The sequence below is a fragment of the Erinaceus europaeus genome, chromosome 20, assembly GCF_950295315.1.
Source record: "Erinaceus europaeus chromosome 20, mEriEur2.1, whole genome shotgun sequence".
Classification (NCBI taxonomy): Eukaryota; Metazoa; Chordata; class Mammalia; order Eulipotyphla; family Erinaceidae; genus Erinaceus; species Erinaceus europaeus.
In genome coordinates this window covers 21,325,762-21,347,560 of record NC_080181.1, presented here as the reverse complement: position 1 = coordinate 21,347,560, position 21,799 = coordinate 21,325,762, and the positions used below count along the sequence as shown (strand labels likewise).

Here is a 21,799-nt window from a genome sequence, read left to right as displayed (position 1 = left end):
GTTTGTAAAAACTCATGAACCAACTAAAAATATGGCTACCATGGGATTTGATTGCAAAAACTGTACATCTATTTTACTGGATAAAAAAAATCATAAAGAAAGCCTAAATGAGATGGTGCTTGTCCTGCAAAGTGGAAGAGAACAGGATGGCCAGGAGCCAGGCACAATACTGCAGATGAGTAAGGAGGATGCAGTGTGGACACTCTCCCAAGCAGTCTCCAGATTATTTGTAAAATTAAATTACCTAAGAATATATGTCAATCCCCCCCCCCCCCACTTTGGGTCAATATAATAAATCCACAAGGATGAAGAAATAGACATTAAGAACTAGAGATATTTCCAGGACCTGGGTGGTGGTGGACCTAGTTGAGCTATCCATCATCATGCTTAAGGATCACATGCAAGGGGAGCTTCAATGAGTGGTGAAGCAGTGCTGCAGGTTATCTCTCTCTTTTTCCCCCTCAATTTCTCACGGTCCTATCAATTTTACACATTTTTTTAACACAACCAGAGAGAGGTATTTCCAATTAAAAAGAGATTTTTTTGAGGATAATAAAAGAAAACAGAGTCGGAAGAAAGTAAGTGAAGTAGTCTCAGAATAGAGCTTTCACGCTCTTCTACAGAGCTACCAGTCACTGTAGACTTCCTAGGTCTGGGAGGAGCAGAGGTCAAAAGAAATGACACTAAAGTGTACCTAGTCCCCCGGAGAATTATTTCCGATTTTAGCTTGTCAGCTGGTCACAGCTGCTTTCCACTCTGGAGAGGTGATCCAGGATATTCACCAGTGAAGAAAGACTTTGCTGACTCTACTAGCTATATACTGGTTTCTCCGTACCCACCTGAAGAATGGGAGAGTTCAAAGTTCTGTAACATACTATTGTAGTGTCAGTCATGTAGGGGCGAGGGAAGTTTAAACTGCTGATTCCATGATTACTATTCAATATGATTAGCAGCAACCCTACCTTCACCACAAACAGTACACCCTGAAGCACGCATAGCCAGACCAGAACAGGGGCCTTGATGGCAAGAATGTCTTGACAAGGAGGAATAGAAGGGTAAAGGGACTTTCTGGAAGGCTGAGTGTGTGCATCTGATAGTGTTCAGCACACCAAAAGATAGGCTACCAGGTATCCATATGCACGAGGAGGGAGGACCAGTGAAAGTGCAATGGGCCCCAGAAGCCCTTGAAGCTGTCCACCCAACAGTCTGTGGGAGCCGCCTCTCATCTTGCAAGAGTATGCTCCAGCCCCCTTTGGAGTATGTTTCTTTTATTATTTTTTATTTTTTTTAATTTTATTTATTTATTTTCCCTTCTGTTGCCCTTGTTTGATTGTTGTAGTTATTGTTATTGTTGTTATTGATGTCACTGTTGTTGGATAGGACAGAGAGAAATGGAGAGAGGAGAGAAGACAGAGACGGGGAGAGAAAGATAGACACCTGCAGACCTGCTTCACTGCCTGTGAAGCATCTCCCCTGCAGGTGGGGAGCCGGGGGCTCGAACCGGGATCCTTACACCGGTCCTTGTGCTTTGGGCCACGTGTGCTTAACCCGCGGCGCTACAGCCAGGCTCCCGAGTATGTTTCTTTTACTCATCTATACTTCCACTTCTGCAAATCCTTGTTGACGACTCAATCTCTCACCTATAACCTTTCAAGGAAATAAAGGACCAAGGTAAGATCACCAGGATTAGATCTTCACTGAGTAATAATAGGGCACCATAGAGATGTGCAAAAGACGTGTTTCAGGGGCCAGGTGGTGACGCACATGGCTGAGTGCACGTCATAGTGCACAAGGACCCAGATTCAAGCCCCTGGTCCCCACCTGTAGGGGGAAAGCTTTGTGAGTGGTGAAGCAGGGCTACAGGTGGCTCTCTCCTTTTTTTTTTTTCCTTTTGCCTCCAGGGTTATTGCTGGGGCTTAGTGCCAGCACTACAACTTCACTGTTGCTGGTGTCCATTTTTCATTTATATTGAATAGCACAGAGAGAAATCGAGAGGTTAGAGGGAGTTAGAAAGGGAGAGAGACAAGAGAGATACCTGAAGACTGCTTCACCATTTGTGAAGCAACCCCACCTGCAGGTGGGAAGTCGGGGGGCTTGAACCAGAATCCTTGTGAAGATCCTTGTGCTTCCTACTATGTGCGCTTAACCTGGTGCACCAACACCTGGCCCCCTCTCCTTTTTTTAATTCATTTTTTATTTTTATCTTTATTTATTTGATAGACACAGTCAGAAATTGAGATGGGAGGGGGTGATAGAGTAGGAGAGAGACACCTGCAGCCCTGCTTCACCACTAGTGAAGCTTTCCCTCTGCAGATGGGGACCAGGGACTCAAACCTGGATCCCCGCGCACTGTAACATGTGCTCAACCAGGTGCACCACCACCCAGCCCCACCCCCTCTCCTTCCTTATCTCCCCCTACCCTCTCAATTTCTGGCTGTCTCTATCCAATAAATATAGTTTAAGATGATTTTTAAGATGCATTTCACAAGTTAAATATATCAAAGTTAGCAGTACATATTCAGTAGTCCCAAAAAAAAAGGGTGCTATGATCTGGAAGGAATGCAATTGGGGTTAGAAAAAGGAGAAATAAATAAGAATGTTAGGTATAAACTCATAAGGTATCTTGGGATACCTCAAAAAATATCCAGATACTCAATTATTCAACTATCAACAATATTAATCCCTGATCAACCAGACCTGATAGCCGACAATGGACTCAAAACACTGAACAGTCCCTGTTCTATAAGTAAGAGATCACCTGACTATCTCTCCAACTAGGATTCTTTTTCCCCCTTCAGGGCTATCGCTAGAGCTCAGTGCTGGCACTACGAATCCACTGCTCCTATGGCCTTCTTTATTTCAATAGGACAGAAACTGAGAAGGAAGAGAGATAAAGAGGGAAAGAAAAAGACAGACATCTGCAGACCTGCTTCACCACTTGTGAACTGACCCCCCCCCCACCCCCCCTGGTGTGGAGACAGGGGGTCAAACCGGGATCCTTACGCCAGTCCTCTTCTTACTATGTGCGCTTAACCAGGTGTGCCACCGCCCAGCCCCTCTCCAACTAGATTTTGACACACAATTACATCAAATCGAGTGCCACCAACATGGTAAGGGCATATCAAATGTAGTTGTCTAGAGCACCTATTAAGAGAGGAAGTAAGAGCAAGAAGGTGCAGTGAGTAAAGCTTTGGACTCTCAAGCATGAAGGCCCAGACTGGATCCCCTACCCTGGTTCCTGTTCTGTCTCTAATAAATCAAAACAAATGATCTAGGAAGTGGCACAGTATTTCTATAAAGCACTGGATTCTCAAGCATGAGGTCTGATCACTGGCACTGCACGCGCCAGAGTGATGCTCTGGACCTCCCCCAATTAATCCTTTAAACAACATAAACAGATCTTTAAGAAAAAAGGAAACAATATAGCTATAAAAACCTGCATTAAATTTTTAATTAACAGTATCAGTTAAACTAATTATAAAATCCAAACAGGAAGATAATGTTTTAAGAACTTCAGCCAATGACATGCCCAGTTGAGCGCACACATTACAGTGCACAGGGACCTGTGTTCAAGTCTCCTGTCCCCACCTGCAGGAGGTAAACTTCATGAGTGGTGAAAATAGTGCTGCAGGTCTCTCTCTCTCCCCCTCGCTCCCTCCCTCCATCTCCTACCCTTCCCTCTCAATTTCTCTATCCAAAATAAATAAGTTTGTTTTTAAATTTTTATTTATAAAGTGGAAATACAGACAAGACTATAGGATAAGAGGGGTACATTTCCACACAATTCCCAGCCCCCCAAAAAGAACTTTAACCAGCCGAGATACTATTATCATCAACTTTAATACTCTTCAGATGACAATTCAACTCCCTTTCATAATTTGTTTTTTGTTTTAACAGAGTATAACTCAGCTCTGGCTTATAGTAGTGCTGGAGATTGAACTTGGGCCCTCTGGTACCTCAGGTTGTTGCACTGTCTATTGACGGTGCCATCTCCCCAACCCTCTCTTTAACCTTAATGTATGAATGGTAACCAGAGACATTTTGCTCTGATTATAGAGTAGTGGCTCTGAGCAAGAATCAGAAGCTGAATTATCTGGAAACTATACTGCTTTTGCTATCTAGTTATATACCCCTTAAGTCACAAAAATACTAAATGTCATGAAATCTATGTTATATATAAACTGAATATATTTTTTCTAAGATTTTTGCTTTTAGGGGACCTTAGGTGAAATGTATTCCCATAATTTCTATCTATTCGAACACAATGCATTAATGAAAATCATAACTGTCCTACAGAACAGACCACACACTCATGCACCTAGATGAATATACAGAAATATTTGAGTTATCTGGGCCTATACATCACAGTAACACCTCTCCACTACTTGATGCCATCCTTCAGTTCATGGAGCTCGTACTCACCAGCTGGCCTGCCAGCAGTGGCATATACTCAATGATGGCCAGACGGACCCTCCACTTGGCATCCTCAGCTAGTTCCACAATGGCAGGAAGGAGAGACTGAGAGAGCTGCCGGATCCCAATCACTTCATTGACACAATCCAAATTGGAGATGATGTTCAAACGAACTTCAGGACACTGCAAGTACAAAAGTCCCAGAGGGACACATATAAAAATCAAGATCTCTGCCTAATATTCCCCTACTGTCATGGTGGAGTAAGGCTGCTTAAATGAAATTTAAAGTAAAATATTAACTCATTTGAAAAGTATAATTTATGGGCCGGGTGGTGGCACACCTGGTTGAGTGCACATGATACAACGCACAAGGACCTGGGTTCAAGGCGTCAGTCCCCACCTGCAGGAGGAAAGCTTCACAAGTGGTAGAGCATGGCTGCAGGTGTCTCTCTGTCTCTCTCCCTATCTCCCCTTACTTCTCAGTTTCTGGCTGTTTCTATCCAAAAAATAAAGGTAATTAAAAAAAAATTTTTTTAAGTATAATTTGAAAGACCTGAATACTGAGAACACAAATAATTCAAAGCATAAAAATGTAACTGGATGTTAACCAGTCTTCCTCTGAAAAGTCTACAGTACACTAAAGCAGTCTCTGGAGTCAAATTACATTCATTCAAATCCCAGCTCTGCTTCTGCTGAGAACTTGGATAAATTATTTTAGCCCTGCCCCAGTTTCCTCATCTATAAAATGGGGATAATAAAACCTACCTTATAAATGGTAGTAAGGATTACAAGTAGTAATGTAAAAGTATTGTAATCATGCCTGGCATAAAGTATCACTCAATGTTCATAAACATTATAATTTAGATACTGTGATTTTTTTAAAGTGCTTTAAGTGGAAAAAAAAGATACAGTAGTTTAAAAACAAAGTATTCCACACATGCAGCAATCAGGCCGAGAAGATGGAAAGACCTGCTTTATATCTTTCAGCTTTTCCTGACCTCCCTAATCCCTGGGTAGGCAACCCCACCAACATGTCCTAAACCTCACCTCTCCAGAAGCCTACCCCACTAGGGAAAGACAAAGACAGGGGTATGAATCGACCTGCCAATTTCCATGTCCAGTGGAGAAGTAATTACAGAAGCCAGAATTCCTTCCTTCTGTACCTCAAAAAGAAAGAATTGTGGGTTCATACTCCCAGAAGGGGAGAAATGTTATGGGAAGATGACTAGAGGGCTCTAAAACCCAATTCCACTGAAACCAGAAACATTCGCCACCAGGAATCTTTATTTTTATATTTTATTTTATTTTATTTTATTTTAATTTTCTGCCACCAGGGAAATCACTGGGGCTCAGTGACGGCACAAGAATCCACTGCTCCTGGCTGCCATTTTCTTTTCTTTTCTTGGACAGGACAGGGAGAAAGTGAGAGGGGAGAAGGAGGGGAAGAGAAAGAGACACCTGGAGACCTACTTTACCACTTGTGAAGCATCTCCCCTGCAGGTGGGGAGCAAGGACTTGAACCTGGGTCCTTGCGCATGGCAGTATGTACGCTTAACCAGGTCCGCCACTGCCTGTCCCCCGAAATGCCTGTTTTTATACCATCACTGAAAGGAAAGAGAATCTGGAAAACACCAGAGCAAGTCAGGCACTATTTCGCTTATTCAAGAGGAAAAAAAGGACACTCAGAAGTAGAAACACGTGTAGGTGTGACTTAGAAAGAAAGTGAAAGCAGGGCTGTGGAAGTGAATAAAAAATGGGCGAAAAAATAAGTAGACAGACAGACAGGTGGATGGGTGACTGATTTAGATATATAGTTAACCCATATCTGTGGCCTTGGGAGAACTACTGCAATCTCTGCTGGAGGGAGAGTGGGGACACAGGACTCTAGTGATAGGAATGGTGTGGAATTATATACCCTATTACCTTTAGCAATTCACTACTGAGTCATTAGATTAAACGATTTTTTAAAAATTTAAGAGAGAGAGTTGGGCGATAGTGCAGCGAGTTAAGCGCACATGGTGCAGAGCGCAAGGACCGGAGTAAGGATCCTGGTTCAAGCCCCCAGCTCCCCACCTGCAGAGGGGTCGCTTCACAAGCAGTGAAGCAGGTCTGCAGGTGTCTTTTTCTCCCCCTCTTCTTCTCCTCTCTCCATTTTCTCTTTGTCCTATCCAACAACGATGACATCAATAACAACAACTCCAACAATAAAAACAAGGACAAAAGAGAAAATAAATAAAATAAAAATAAACAATAAAAACATTTTTAAAAATTAAGAGAAAGACAGACATCTTTTGGCTTACATCAACAGCTCTTGGTACCCATTTCCTGGAGGAACTTGTAGCCCTACACACGGACAGACACTTCATCACTTATTTTAAACTAAGTTACTTTTTTAAAAATGTCTGCATCCCTGTTTGGGTTCTATTTTAGTTAAATGCTAAATGAAAACCAAACCAAATCACTGATTAGTGAAGGCAATTAAAATGTACAGCCAAACTCACCTCATCCTTTAACTGAGCTAAAAAAAGAGGTAGGAGATGTTCAATGGTATTCTCTTTGCCCAAAATGGTAGACAATCCCATAATTACAGAAGCTAGAGCTGATTTGACATGTTGATTTGTGTCAGATACTAATTCCTAAAACAAAATTAAAAGTTAAAAGTCTTTCTTTATTACAAGACAACAGAATTTCCAAACCACCCTTCAAGGAATTTTTAAAAAGAGAACCCTATATCAGTATTAAATAGGCTATTTCCTCAGACCACCTATTAGAGAATGCAAAACTCATATACCAAAAACCGATGCATAATTATAAAGCACTATTAAGCAATAAATAGCAAAAATACACTAATATAACTGTCCCAATCATCCCTAGTACATTTTTATTTTATTTTTAAATATCTATTTTTTTTACCAGTGTACTATTCAGCTCTGGCTTACTGTGGTACTGGGGAACTGAACCTGGGAGCCTCAGGCATAAGGGTCTGTTTGCATAACTATTATGCTATATCCCCCACCCCCAATCCATCTTTAAACTCAAGAGCTTGCGGATAAAATAAAACTGAGTTAAGAGCTACATAGGGTGGAAACAAACAAACAAAAAGTTAGATTTACCTTTATATATGGAAGAATTTGACTCATAATTATGGTTTCTCTACCTTCAATGGGCAAATACTCACAAAGTTCTAAAAGAAAGAAAATAATAATAATAATGCTCATTTCCTAAGATTCATTACTAGGAGTCTGCCTTATCAACAATTCCAGGGCTGGATGATAGCACACCTGGTTGAGCACACATTACCATGTGCAAGGAGCCAAGTTCGAGCCCCTAGACCCCCACTTGCAAAGAGGAAGGGGAGAGGGAGACACATACCCACCCACCCACCCACCCCTGCAGATCTCTCCCCCTATCGCCCTTTTCTCCATCTCAATTTTTCTCTTATCAACTTAAAAAATAGTTAATAGTACATATATTTTTTAAAAAGTTGCAAATTCAAACAAATCATATACTTAAGCAGGTAAGTGCCAAAGAGGGAAAAGTCCTCTTACTCTGGACATACACTTTAGTCACTCTACATGTCACATGTATGAATCACACTATTAATCACACTGACCCAACCTGAAAGGCAGTTTTTTAAAACAAACAGTGTAACATGGTAGTTTGGCTATAAATACAAAGGGAATAGCTTTGTGTGACAATGTGACACTATTTTAAAATTTATTTTAGTGAGAATGATACATGGAGTGACAGACAGACCAGATACACAGACAGAAAGAAACACTCAGCTCTGACTTACTGTAGTGCTGGGGATTGGATCTGGTACCTCAGTGCCTCAGGTATAGAAGCATTTCTACATTACCATTATGCTGTCTCCCCGGCCCAAATATGTGGCATTTCTATACACTGAACTAATCTTTTTAAAAAAAAAAAAATGTACTTCACACGAAAAACATAAAAATTCACTGACATTAAACATAAATGTATGGAGACCAAGCAGAAGTGCACCGGCTAAGCACACACATTTACCATGTGCAAACCCAGGGTTTGAGCCCCCATTCTCCACAAGCGATGAAGGAGGTCCGCAGGTGTCTGTCTTTCTCCCTATCACTTCCTCCCCTCTCATTCTCTATCTGTCCTATTTAATAATAATAATAATAAGGGGGATGGCTGCCAGGAGCAGTAGATTCACAGTGCAGACACTGAGCCCCAGCAATAATTCTGGTAGTAGTTTTAAAAATTAAAGTAAAATAAATCAATGCTCATGTAGCCATGGAGATGAAATAGCAGCAAAGCTCTGGACTGGTAAGCATGAGGTCCTGAGATCAATCCCTGGCACTGAGGCCTCCTCTAGTCTATGTCATGAACAGACAAAATAAATCTTACGAATATGCACCAAAATGAATAAAACATCTTGTAACATAGGCTGAACTTCTTAACCTTTCACTTTGTGGGCAGCAGCTGCTCGGACTTCAGCTTCACAGTCTTTAAGTAGGTTCTGAAAGGCGGGGATGAGGTCATTCAGGGTGATCTTAGGACCCACAGCTTTCTGGAGCTATAAAAGAATTTGAGCAGGTTTTAATGTACACTAAGAAAATAGTCAACATGAACAAAACAGTGTAATCTTCAAGTTATGGTTTTACCGTAAGAATTTTCAATTCAGAATTATTAGTTCAGAAACGTTTAGTACAGTGACAATTTTGTGGGCCTGGGTCTTTTACTTCTCCCTTTAGTACACAAAAATGTGACAGTTCAATTATTTTACCTCTGAAAATTTGTCAGCTACCATATATCGAACTCGCCAAGATTTATCTTCCGCTGCTTGCCGAAGTGTAGGCATCACCAAAGACTCAAGGTCATCCTGAGACAGTAACTGGGCAATACTGACACAAGCTTCTACAGCTAGGAGGCGCACTGAGTCCTGAAAGAACAAATATTAGTTAGACACTATTTACTGAGAACTATGGGACAGTGCTGTGAATGTTACACAAGTAGACTTTTGTGTCTTATATCTTGAAATGGCTGCTCCCTCTGCCTGGAATGGCATCCCAAAGCCATGTCCTATGAGGAGGCAGAAAAGTAATTACATTGGTCTTTATAAAGAAAAGTGAAATAAAAATGGAGTCGATGATGAGAGACAGTTCACTCAGTTGAGCATACAATTACCAGAGTGAGGGTTCAGGCTATCTCATAGAAGCACCTGCACCAGGGAGGCTTAACAGTGAGCAGTGCCACAGTGCTTCTCCTCCACTCTCTGTCTTTCTCCCTCTCTCATTCACTGCCTAAAAAAAACAAAAGTCTGCTGAGAGCAGTGGAAGTGTGCAGGTGCAGAGCCCCAGCAATAATCCTGGTGGCAAAACTAAAATAAAATGTAAATGAAAAAGTGATGTCTTAAAGCCTTATTATAAGTTGAGGGACAAAAAATTAAAACATATTATACTTTTACAAAATTGTAACACCGAAGCAGTGAAATGAAATAAGACTATGGGAACCAACCTAGGAGGCTCTCACATTTGGATAAGTCATGAAGTCAGCAAATTAGCAGGTAGTAATTACAAAAACCCAATTAATTCAAATGCTGAGGATCAACGGCAGTGACTTTGAGGTAGCTGGCTTTTAAATAAATAAATAAATACAGCAAAAGAAAGTAGAGCAAGGAAGGAATGAGTTGAATGCCTCAATTTTTCAAACGTAAACTGCCAGTATCAGTGTGGTAGCTATATTTTCGAGTAAATAAAAATAAACAATTAGGCACATCAATGACAAAGAACTGGGAGCCGGGCATTAGCACAGCGGGTTAAGCGCACATAGAGCAAAGCCAAAGAATCAGTGTAAGAAGAATCCCAGTTCAAGTCCCGGCCCCCCACCTGCGGGGGGGGGGGGGGGGGTGTTTGCTTCACAAGTAATGAAGCAGGTCTGCAAGTATCTATCTTTCTCTCCCCGTCTTCCCCATCTCTCTTGATTTTTCTGTCCTATACAACAACAGCAGCAGCAATAACAACAATAATAACCACAACAACAATAAAACAACATAGGCAACAAAAGGGGGAAAAAATGGCCTCCAGGAGCAGTGGATTCATAGTGCAGACATCAAGCCCCAGTGATAACCCTGGAGGCAAAAAATGACAAAGAACTGAGACTGTAAATTGGGAAATCATGAATATATAAGCAGAACATCCCAGGAGGTGGTACAAAGGGCAAGGCTTTGGATTCTCAAGCATGAGGTCCTGAGATTGATCCTGAGCAGCATATGTGCAGTGATGCTCTGGTGTTTCTTCTCTCTCTCCTTCAATGATCTTCTCCAGCACTGACCACCATCCACACAGTTGCTCATGTAAACAATTGTAATCTTGACTCATCTTCCTTTCATCCAATCAAATTATAGCTCTACTTACTCGACCTCTAACTCTATATCTCCAATTTTCTCCATCTTCACTAACTGTTCTATATCACCTTCACCTCTTGCCTGATTACAAGTTTCTCATCTATTTCTAGACTCACTACCCTTACAAGTTAGTTTCTTCCCAGCAACCAGAAGAATGTTAAAAATATATATATATATATATATTTTTTTTCTCCAGGGTTATTGCTGGGCTCGGTGCCTGCACCATGAATCCACCGCTCCTGGAGGCCATTTTTCCCCCTTTTTGTTGCCCTAGTTGTTGCAGCCTCCTTGCGGTTATCATTGCCATTGTTGACGTTGCTTTGTTGTTGGATAGGACAGAGAGAAATGGAGAGAAGAGGGGAAGACAGAGAGAGAGGGGGAAAGAAAGATAGACACCTGCAGACTTGCTTCACCGCCTGTGAAGCGACTCCCCTGCAGGTGGGGAGCCGGGGGCTCGAACCGGGATCCTTACGACGGTCCCTGCGCTTTGCGCCACGTGCGCTTAACCCACTGCGCCACCACCCGACCCCCTAAAAATATATTTTTTTAATTTTGTTTTTATTTATTATTGCTTTGGATTCAGAGAGAAGCTGAGAGGGAAAGGGGAAACAGAGAGGATGAAGTAGAGCTACGTGCAGCACTACTTCACTGCTCATGAAGCTTTTTTCCTGTAGGTATGGCCTGGGAGCTTGCACCCAGGTACTTAGGCATGGTAAGGTGTGTGCTTGACCACGTGTGCCAACACTTGGCTCTCCAGAATGACCTTTTAAAAATATAAATCACATAAAAGTCATAAACCTGCTAAAAATCTAGGTATGTTCTCACTTAGAAAATTCAGGCTCTTTGTCCAGGCTTCAAGAGTCATCCCCTTCAATCTCATCTCTTCTTTTTTTTTTTTTTTTTTAAGATAGGTGGAAAAGGAATGATAGCACCAAAGCTTCCTTCAGTGCAGTAGGGGCTGGGCTTGATCCTGGGTCATGAACACGAAAAAGTAGCACACTATCCAAGTGGGCTATTTTTTTTTTAAATATTTATTTATTTATTCCCTTTTGTTGCCCTTGTTGTTTTATTGTTATAGTTATTAATGTTGTTGCTGTCGTCATTGTTGGATAGGACAGAGAGAAATGGAGAGAGAAGAGAGAAAGACAGACACCTGGAGACCTGCTTCACCGCTTGCAAAGAGAGTCTCCCCTGCATGTTGGCAGCTGGGGGCTCGAACCGGGATCCTTATACCTGTCCTTGCGCTTTGTGCCGCCTGTGCCTAACCTGCTGTGCTACCGCCCGACTCCCGCAAGTGAGCTATTTCATCGGCACTGGGCTGGCTTTTTCATTCTTTCTACTTGAGACAAATAGCTAGGAGATGACCAAAAAAAAAAAAAGTAAAAAATCAAGGACCCAGGTTTAAATCCCCAGTCCCCACCTGCAGGAATAAAGCTTCATAAGTGGTGAAGCAGTGCTGCAGGTGTCTCTCTCCCTCCTCACCTCTCAATTTTGGTCTCTATCCAACAAAGAAGTATTTTAAAAAGAAATATTGATAAATAGAATTTATATTATGAAAGTCATCATATTTGCTCAGAGGATGCAGAGGGACAAATGACTTCCTTAAAACATGCTATGCTTGGAGTCGGGCGGTAGCGTAGTGGGTTAAGTACATGTGGCGTGAAGCACAAGGACCGGTGGAAGGATCCCGGTTCGAGCCCCCAGCTCCCCCACCTGCAGGCACTGAAGCAGGTCTGCAGGTGTCTATCATTCTCTGCCTCTCTCTGTCTTCCCCTCCTCGCTCCATTTCTCGCTGTCCTATCTAACAACGACGACAACAGTAATAACTAAAAAAACAGTGACAGCAACAAAAGGGAAAGTAAATAAAAAATTTTTTAAATAAAAAAAAAAAACATGCTACGCTTGAGAGTCAAAAATTCCAGGAAAAATTATTCTTTATCATAATAGCAAAGCCTTCAGTGCGCAAAAGTGTGTTATCAACACAGCATTGGTCCTCCTTTCTAATTATGGTTCCCATGCTCTTTGACCTCAATTCTTTTTTTTATTTCTTTATTTAACAGCTATTAATATAGGAAAAAATCATGATGTGGTTAAGAAAGAAATATAAGAACACCAGATGGTTCATATTAAAGATTATCCAGATCAGAATTAAGCATTAGTTTTGCAAGAGATTCTAATACGTCCGAACTCCCAGAGGTGTGGCTATGGAGTAAGAGCCATTTCATATCACTCTCCCGTTAAACTACAAAAAGCAACAACAAAATGACCTAAAACTAAACAAAATACAACCAGAATTTCTTCAGAAACTCACTAAGCCTCAGCCACCAAGTTGCAGATGCTACTATGACTTTATCCTGAACTCCTTGGGCAGACAACCTCACCAATGTGTCCCAGAACTTCGCCTCTTCAGAACCCTACCCCACTAGGGAAAGATAGAAACAGGCTGGGGGACCGACCTGCCAATGCCCACATCCAGCAGAGAAGCAATTACAGAAACCACAACTCCCACCTTTTGTACCCCAAAAATAATTTTGGACCATACTCCCAGAGGGAGAGAAATGTTAGGGGAAGATGACTAGAAGGCTCTGAACTCCAATTCCATCAGGACCCTGAGAGAGAAGAAGAAAAAAACGGAAGGACACTCAGAAGTAGTAATAGGTATAGGCGACTTAGAAAGGAAGAGAAGGGGAATCGGGCGGCAGCGCAGCAGGTTAAGCACATGTGGCGCAAACCACAAGGACCGGTAAAGATCCCAGTTTGAGCCCCCGGCTCCCCACCTGCAGGGGAGTCGCTTCACAAGCAGTGTCTGTCTTTCTGCAGGTGTCTGTCTTTCTCTCCCCCTCTCTGTCTTCCCTTCCTCTCTCCATTTCTCTGTCCTATCCAACAACGACGACATCAAAAACTACAATAACAATAAAAAGACAACAAGAGCAACAAAAGGGAAAATAAATAAAATTTTTTAAAAAATACATATGTAAAAAAAAAAGAAAGAGAGAGAGAAGTAGTCAACAACTTGTTTGGCTTTATATGTTAACTCTCTTTTCAGCCACCAGGTTCCAGATGCTAACATGATGCCAACCAGACTTCCCTGGACAGACAACCTCACCAATGTGTCCTGGAGCTCTGTTTCCCCAGAGCCTCGCCCCACTAAGGAAAGAGAGGCAGGCTGGGAATATGGATCGACCTGCCAACACCCATATTCAGCGGGGAAGCAATTACAGAAGCCAGACCTTCCATCTTCTGCATCCCACAATGACCTTGGGTTCATACTCCCAGAGGGTTAAAGACTAGAAAAGGGGATGGGATACAGAGTTCTGGTGGTGGGAATTGTGTGGAATTGTAGCCCTCTTATTCTATGGTTTTGTCAGTGTTTCCTTTTTACAAGTGGAAGAAAGGAAGGAAGGAAGGAAGGGAGGGAGGGAGGGAGGGAGGGAGGGAGGAAGGAAGGGAGAAAAGGAGGGAAGGCAGGACCACAGGGAAAAAAGAAATTAAGGGGGGGATTATATATATAGTTATAGAAATAATAGTCAGCCCATATATGTGATCTTGGGAGAACTACTGCAGTTTCCAATGAAGGGAATGGGGATGAAGAATTCTGGTGGTAGGAAAGGTGTGGAATTATGCCCGATGTTGTATAATTTTGTAAATCAACACTAAATCACTAATTTAAAAAAAAGATTCTGACATGAGAACAAAACTTACCAAAGAAATCTAAAACTATTAGAGAACACAGGGTGGAGGAGACAGAATAGCAGTTATTCATTTATGTCTGAGGCTCTAAAGTCTCAGGTTCAATAAGCCACACTGCAATATGCCAGAGCTGAGCAGTGCTCTGATAAAGATAAATAAAGTATAATAGCAGTCATGTTTTTAAGATACTAAGAGCTAACTTACCTGTTCATCTGAAGCTAGATTAGTGAACAGTGGAACAATTTCACTTTTCACACTGTCTATTTCCAAAACTTTTGCAAATTCACCCAATTTGGAAGCAGCAGCACGGCGTACCATTGGTGTGTCATCCGAGCACAAGGACCGGAACTGCCTTTAACAAAGGAAACAATGAAGGTATTTCCTGTCAAATATCATAAATTAAACACCCATGAGCACACGGGCACACATACACACACACACAAACGTGCTTTGTTTTAGAGGGTTTTCAAACTAGGCAATAGAAAGTGATGTCGGCAATCCTATTATCTAGTATCACTCATTGGTGACAGGGTACCGTGAGAGCCCCCAATCTGCCCAAGTAACAAAAACAATCAGAAAACAGATCTTACTGTCTAATTTCTGCCTTGACAGCATTTGAAGCCCTGGGATAGCAAACACTGAACAAGCCACATGCGGATGTGCGAGAAGTGAACCAATCCCCGCTTGCCAGGCGTTTCACCAGAGGCACAAAATGGGCTTCCAGAGCCACAGGAGTATGCTCCTGGGAGATCTGCCTCAGGGACTCCACAGCCTTGTCTCGTACCACCGTCTCTTCCACTGTTGCCAGACTTTCCAAAGGAGGCTGAAGAAAACGAAAAAGGAGAAACAGGAAAAACTTAGATCAGGATACATACAGATTATCATCATTTAGAGTGACTTGAGGGAGTACATGGAACCAGAATGTTAGCTACATCACACCAAATGGTTACTTTCAGTTCACACAGAGATAGCATATGGTGTGTCCAACCTGAAGACACGACTGAGTTCAGTGGGACAGCCAAGATATCATGTCCCAGATGGCAATTTCCAGATGGTGTCTACAAATGACACAGTGGAAGAAACTTGACACAATTATTAATATTATCATGAGCCGAATCACTGGGTTTAAAAGCTGAGTAGCCAAATACAGACGGATCATGTATAATTCCTTGAAAAACTGCAAAGCCTTGACCCATACTGGGCACCACAACCAAACAGAGACATTTTGTCAAGCCACTGAATCCAGACTTTGTAGCAATATTCTACCATTCAAAGATATGTAGGCAACCACTGACTCCATATCATCATCAACTTACCCAAATTTTAAAGACTGAGTATAAATTTTTCCACCTAGGATACAGCCAGAAACATTTCATGAGCCAAACATAGTAATATCTGCAGAACAATTTAAGAGTACAGAGATAGTAAGAAACCCTTCAGTTTTAGAAACAGAAAAGACCATATAAAGCGGGGTCAGGAGGTGAGGCTCTCAGTTATGCACACATATCACCTTGTGCAAGGACCAGGGTTTGAGCTCCCACTCCCCACCTGCAGGGGGGATGCTTCATAAGCACTAAAGAACTGCAGGTGTCTTTCTCTCTCCCGATCTCCCCTCCCCTTTTCAATTTCTCTCTGTCCTATCAAATAAAATAGAAAGAAAAAAAAAAAAAAGGCTACCAGGAGTGGTAGATTTGTAGTGCTAACACCAAACCCCAATGATAAAGCCTGGTGGCAATAAAAAAAAAGAAAACACACACACACACAGACAGAAGAGACCATAAAGGTTGATGATCGAACTAGACTATCAGTAAGTAAACTTGACACAGCCCAAAAGTGAAACAGGGCTACTGCCTGCCTGCAAAGTAGGGCAGTGGATAAAGTACTGGACTCTCAAGGCTAAGGCCTCAAGTTTGACTCCAGGCATTGCATGTGCCACAGTGATACTCTAGTTCATTCTGGTTTTCTCTCAATAAATAAATTTCAGAAAACAATAAAAGGGGGCTGGGGAGATAGCATGATGGTTATGCAAAACACTCTCGTGCCTGAGGCTCCAAGGTGCAAGATTCAATCCCCAGTACCAGCATAAGCCAGAGCTGAGTAGTGCCCTGGTATGTCTCTCTGTGTGTATCTATCTCTCTCTCTCATTAAATTTTTAAAAATAATTTTTAAATAAATTTAAATTTTCAAAAAGAAAATAATAAATGGGAAGAAATAGAATAGGTGACTGAGAGGTTATTTTAGGCTGAGTGATCAGATAAGGCCTTTCTGAGAAGATGTAGTGAAGGGGGCCAGGCAGTGGCACACCAGGTTAACTGCACATAGTACAAAGTGCAAGGATTCGTTCAAGCCCCTGGCTTCCCACCTGCAGGGAGGTCGCTTCACAAGCAGTGAAGCAGGTCTGCAGGTGTCTATCTGCCTCTCCCCTTCTATCTTCTCCCCTCTCAATTTCTCTCTGCCCTATCCAATTAAAAAAAAAAAAATAGGCCCCCAGGAGCAGTGGATTTGTAGTGCAGGTACCAAGCCCCAGCAATAACCCTGGAGGCAAAAAGAAAAAAAAATGTAGTAAAGTTGGTATCAGTCAGGGGAAATGTCAAAAGAACATTTTATTAGAGGAACTACCTAGGTGAAAGTCTCAATGAATAATATGGTAGGTTTACACAAAGAACAGAAAGAAGATCAGTGTGGATAAAATGAAGTAAACTATGAGATAAGCTCTCAGAGAGAAAGATCAAAAAAAGTCTTATAACTTATTAGAGGAGTCTAGATTTTTCTAAAAGTTATGGTATGAAGTGATTCATCTGCTGGTAAAGAAGCTGGAGAAGTGGGATAGGAGGTAAAAGTGGAGGGGACAGATAGTTGAGGGCATACGTCACAGAGATCAAGGACCCAGGTTCAAATCCCCAGCCCCCACTTACAGGAAGAAGAAAAGCTTCTCGAGCACTGAAGCAGTACTGCAGGTGTCGCTCTCCCTCACTACCTCCCCCTTTCCTCTTGATTTCTCTGCTTTTACCCAAAATAAACAAAAATTTTATTAAGAAAATTAAGGAACAGAAAGTAACTAATTAGGAAGTTAATTCATTAATCTAGAAGGAGCCGCCTACGGTTTAGACAGACTAAAGGAAAGAAGACCAGATAGGTAGTAGTAGAGATTGAGGAAAGTAAACTAATTTAGGATATACAGAATACGTACAGGAGTTACTAACGGATTAGATGTGGGAAATGAGGGAAAAAGGATAAAGAATGTCATCAAAATTTAGGCTTGTGCAACCAGGTAGATGGTGGTACCACTTGCTAAAATAGGACAAGAAAGAAGCATATTCTGTTTCAGGCATGTTAAATTTAAAGAAGCAGGGATGCAGATTAGGACATGTTTTGCACGTATGACACCTAGGTCTGATCCCCAACACTCAAAAAGAAGAAAAAAGAGGGTCGGGGAAATGCCTGACATCTAAGTATGGAAGTTACAGAGGAAGACCAAAAAACTTTATATCAAGTTTTCTAAATTATCTTAAGTTCCATGGAAAGTTCAGAAGCAGAAGCTGAAATTGCAAGAATTGGCATCATACAGGCAGTATTTAAATCTCTGTCACATCTTAGGAAACCTTCAAAACCTAGTACAGCATCCTCTCTCAAGAGTGATTCCCTGGTCAACCTGGATTAATCCTCTTCTGTTAATTTTTATGTACTTTTATTTTTTTTCCATTTTTCATTAGTGATTTAATATTGGTTTTCAAAGTTATATGATAACAAGGGTACGATTCCACACCATTCCTACCACCAGAGTTCTGTGTCCCCATTCCCTTCATTGAAAACTACAGTCATTTCCTCCAATGGAAACTGCAGTGGTTCTCCCAACATCACAAATGAGTTGACTATTATTTCGATATCTAACTACATTTTTGCCCATTTTTTCCTATGGTTCTGTCTTTTATATATATATATATATATATATATATTTACTTATGTATTTATTCCCTTTTGTTGCCCTTGTTTTATTGTTGTAATTATTATTGATGTCGTTGGACAGGACAGAGAGAAATGAAGAAAAGAGGGCAAGACAGAGAGGGAAGATAAGACACCTACAGATCTGCTTCACCACTTGTGAAGCGACTCCCCTGCAGGTGGGGAGCTGGGGAGCTGGGGAGCTAGAACCCAGGGATCCTTATGCCGGTCCTTGCGCTTTGCGCTATGTGCGCTTAACCCACTGCACTACCTCCGGACTCCCCTGTCTTCCTTTTTAAGTAACACCTACACCTATTACTACTTCTGAATGTCTTTTTTTCCCCCCTCTTCTCTCTCTGGGTCCTGATGGAACCGGAATTCAGAGCACTCTAGTCTTCTTCCCCTAACATTTCTCCCCCTCTGGGCGCTTCTGTTTTTCTAACACCATACAGTAGTTATCTGCTAACACACAAGACAAAAACTTTATTCTATTCACATTAGTAGTTGTCAATATTAACATTTAGTTACCTGATATAGGAAGTTCTTAATATACATCAACTAACTAAACCAATCTTAACAAATTCACAAAGTCATAAGCAAAAGCTACACTTACAACTTAAGGCAAAAAGCTAATGTTCCCAAAGTCAACATTGCCAGAGGAGAGTTAAGATGTTCAATTTGAGGGGGAAATAATACATAAAAACAAATCTTTTTTTTTCCTTCTAAACTAACAAGTCTATAGAAGCAGAAATGAATATCAAAAAGAATTGTTTGATTCAAAGTCAGATAACACAATGGTTAATTGAGTCCAAAAGACCTACATTATTTGTTCTCTCAATAACACAGTGCTGTTTATACACAAACACACACACAAAATCTGCATAAAAATGCTTCTTTGTGCTCATCACTAAGCAATACATCATTTATACTATAAAATTCTAGAAGTTGGGTAGCATGTATATGTATAAATACTCACCAGCAAACAGTGGGCAAAGTCAGGACCTCCCACCAGGCCAGTAAAATTCCCCAGCTGTTCAGCAAGAGCTAACAGTACCTCATCTTCATCATAAATTGTATCTGGAAATAACAAGCCAGTTGAACAATGGTATCTAGCCCAGAGCTGAACGGTCACATAAAACTAGACATAGACACAACATGTAACTGTTGCATTATTACAATACTGCCAATATTTTCTTCCTGCTCAATGAAAAAGCTTTCCAGGAAGTGCTTTAAAGAATGAATTAGAAATTAATAAACATGTATCAACCTCTTCTCTATTAATTAAACAGCTAATGTTTGAGTACGGCTGACCACATTAAAATATGCTCTGTTCTGCCTCTTTTGCACAGAAGACACCAATATTAGTTTGGTACTTAATTCTCTAAGGGGTCAGTTTTAAAAGTCACTAGAAAATAGAAACCCACATCTTTTTTTTTTTTCATGTTCTAGGAGCTTTGCTCTCATTTAGACATCCATGTTTTATTTTTATTTTTTTTATTTATATTACAGAATTCATATCTTTCTCTAAACAAGAAGAGCCCCATACCTGTAAGAAATGGCAGCAGTTCGGTTCTAGTCCTTTCTACTCCAAGTGCTAGAGCAATTGTTGATAATTTCTTAATACTGTTGAGACGAAGCTTTTAAAAAATAGGAAGAAAAATAAAGTCAAGACACAGTCGCAATTTAGACCAAAAAAAAAAAAAAAAACCATAAAAGTTGCAAACAGGAGATAATGACTTTTTTTTTGTAGGAGACACCTGAGAAGTAGTGGAATCTGGGGTTTCATGATCCAAAGTAAGATGTCTCTCAAGAGAAGCGTTCTTTCATGCACTCATTTCCAAAAATGAATGAAAGGATACAACATCCAGGAAGTCAGACAACTTTTTTTTAAAATAAAAAGGGAGTGCACAGGCAGTGGTGAAGCCGGTTGAAACGGGTGAATACAACTCCAACATTTTTCAAAGAAAAAAGTTTGGTCTGAGTTGATAAAACATTGACTCCTCGAGATTATTAATTAGGTCTCCCACCCTCTTTCTACCCAACAAGCCGGGACACTTTGAGAGTAAGGTGCCTGTCATCCACCTGCACTTCAAAGGGCGCTTCGGCATCTCCGCGGCCCGATCCAGCCCCGGGGGGGCCCCCGCCCGACCGGGCCGCGCCGCTCCCGCCGCTCGTCCCGGAAGGAGCCCAGGCGGGAAGCCGGTTCTCCCACAACCGCCCGGGACCGAGGGACCGCCCGGCCGACGCCTCGAGGGGCTGGCACAAGGGGTGCTGGGGGTCCCTGGAGGCGCAGGTCGAACCCCCGCGGCCCCTGACCGGTCGTCTCCCTCCGCCCCCCTCAAGTTTCTGCTCCGACTCCGGCTCCTACCATCCCTGGGCCTCCCCCCCCCCCACGATGCCGCTCGTCCCCGTCCCCGTCCCTGACCACGCGCCCGCGCCGAAGCCGCTCCCCAGGCGTCTCCAGTACCTGCACGTCCTCATTGCGGAGCTCGTCGATTAAAACCGCGATTGGGTAGAGCGAATCGTCCCCATCTCCGCCGGCTGCTCCAGGGCCGGTGCCGGACCCAGCCGCACCCGCCATGTTCTTTCTCCTCTGCCTGGTCGCCGTCGCCCGCCCCGCGCCCGGACCCCGCCCAGCACTCGAGCCCCGCCCCGTGCCTAGGCCCCGCCCCTCACTTGAGCCCCGCCCAGCATTCGAGTCCCGCCCCACACCCTGGCCCCGCCCCGTGCCTAAGCCCCGCCCCGCACTTGAGCCCCGCCCAGCACTCGAGCTCTGCCCCACGCCTGGGCCCCGCCCCGCTCCCGGGGAGGCGGGGCTTGTGCCGAAGCTCCGGCTCCTTGCACCCGGAGATGTTGGGCTTCTGCAGGGTTGGCGGAGGTCCCCGCCCGGCCTCAGTTGCAGGGTCTGGAGGTCTGAACTCCAGAAGCACGGTGGGCTGAAAAAACGGATGGAGCCCCCGCATCCTTTCCCCAACCGGAAGAAACAGGGACAGGGATTCATCCGGCTCGCGTTGGTCTGCAAGGATCCGGGAGCCACCTGAGTGATTCCAGCTGTGTCCTTTTAGGACTCAAGCAGAACAAAGAGGATGCCCAAGGCCACAAGGAAAAGAAACTATTAGCGCCTCCCCCAACTTCATCCTGACCCTAATCTACTTGGGGCTCCAGTTCCTAGCTTCTCTGCAGCTGCCAGTCTCAAGCTTCCACAGAAGCCTTCCTCCACCTCTTCCTTGGGCCCAGGAGCCAGATCTGAATCTGGCTGCTGCCCCGTAAGACAAATAACTCGGGTGGTGAGAGAAAATGAACAGTGCTGTCCAAATTCCCCAGTCAATATTTTTTTTCCGCTTTCCCCATGCAAGCTGTTAAAAACATGCT

General features: G+C 42.6%; 1 protein-coding gene across 16 annotated transcripts in view; it reads right to left on the bottom strand.

The window, feature by feature from the left end:
- The window catches only part of PPP2R1B (protein phosphatase 2 scaffold subunit Abeta), a 75,590-nt gene extending 54,536 nt beyond the window's left edge, over positions 1-21,054 (bottom strand). For 14 of the 16 annotated variants that reach the window (XR_009546784.1, XR_009546785.1, XM_060180091.1 and 11 more), the window contains exons 1-10: positions 20,895-21,054; positions 19,974-20,064; positions 19,404-19,504; positions 15,076-15,308; positions 14,690-14,837; positions 9,176-9,331; positions 8,851-8,965; positions 7,527-7,597; positions 6,915-7,049; positions 4,423-4,596 (exon numbers count right to left, since the gene is read on the bottom strand). Coding sequence is in view for 14 of the 16 variants with exons in the window: in XM_060180091.1 (XP_060036074.1) it covers positions 4,423-4,596; positions 6,915-7,049; positions 7,527-7,597; positions 8,851-8,965; positions 9,176-9,331; positions 14,690-14,837; positions 15,076-15,308; positions 19,404-19,504; positions 19,974-20,064; positions 20,895-21,008 (1,338 nt within the window). In the remaining 2 variants the exon portion in view is untranslated. The remainder of the gene's footprint in view (positions 1-4,422; positions 4,597-6,914; positions 7,050-7,526; positions 7,598-8,850; positions 8,966-9,175; positions 9,332-14,689; positions 14,838-15,075; positions 15,309-19,403; positions 19,505-19,973; positions 20,065-20,894) is intronic. The other 2 variants (XM_060180093.1, XM_007538475.3) reach the window with 1 other exon arrangement.
- Positions 21,055-21,799: the final 745 nt, after the last annotated feature.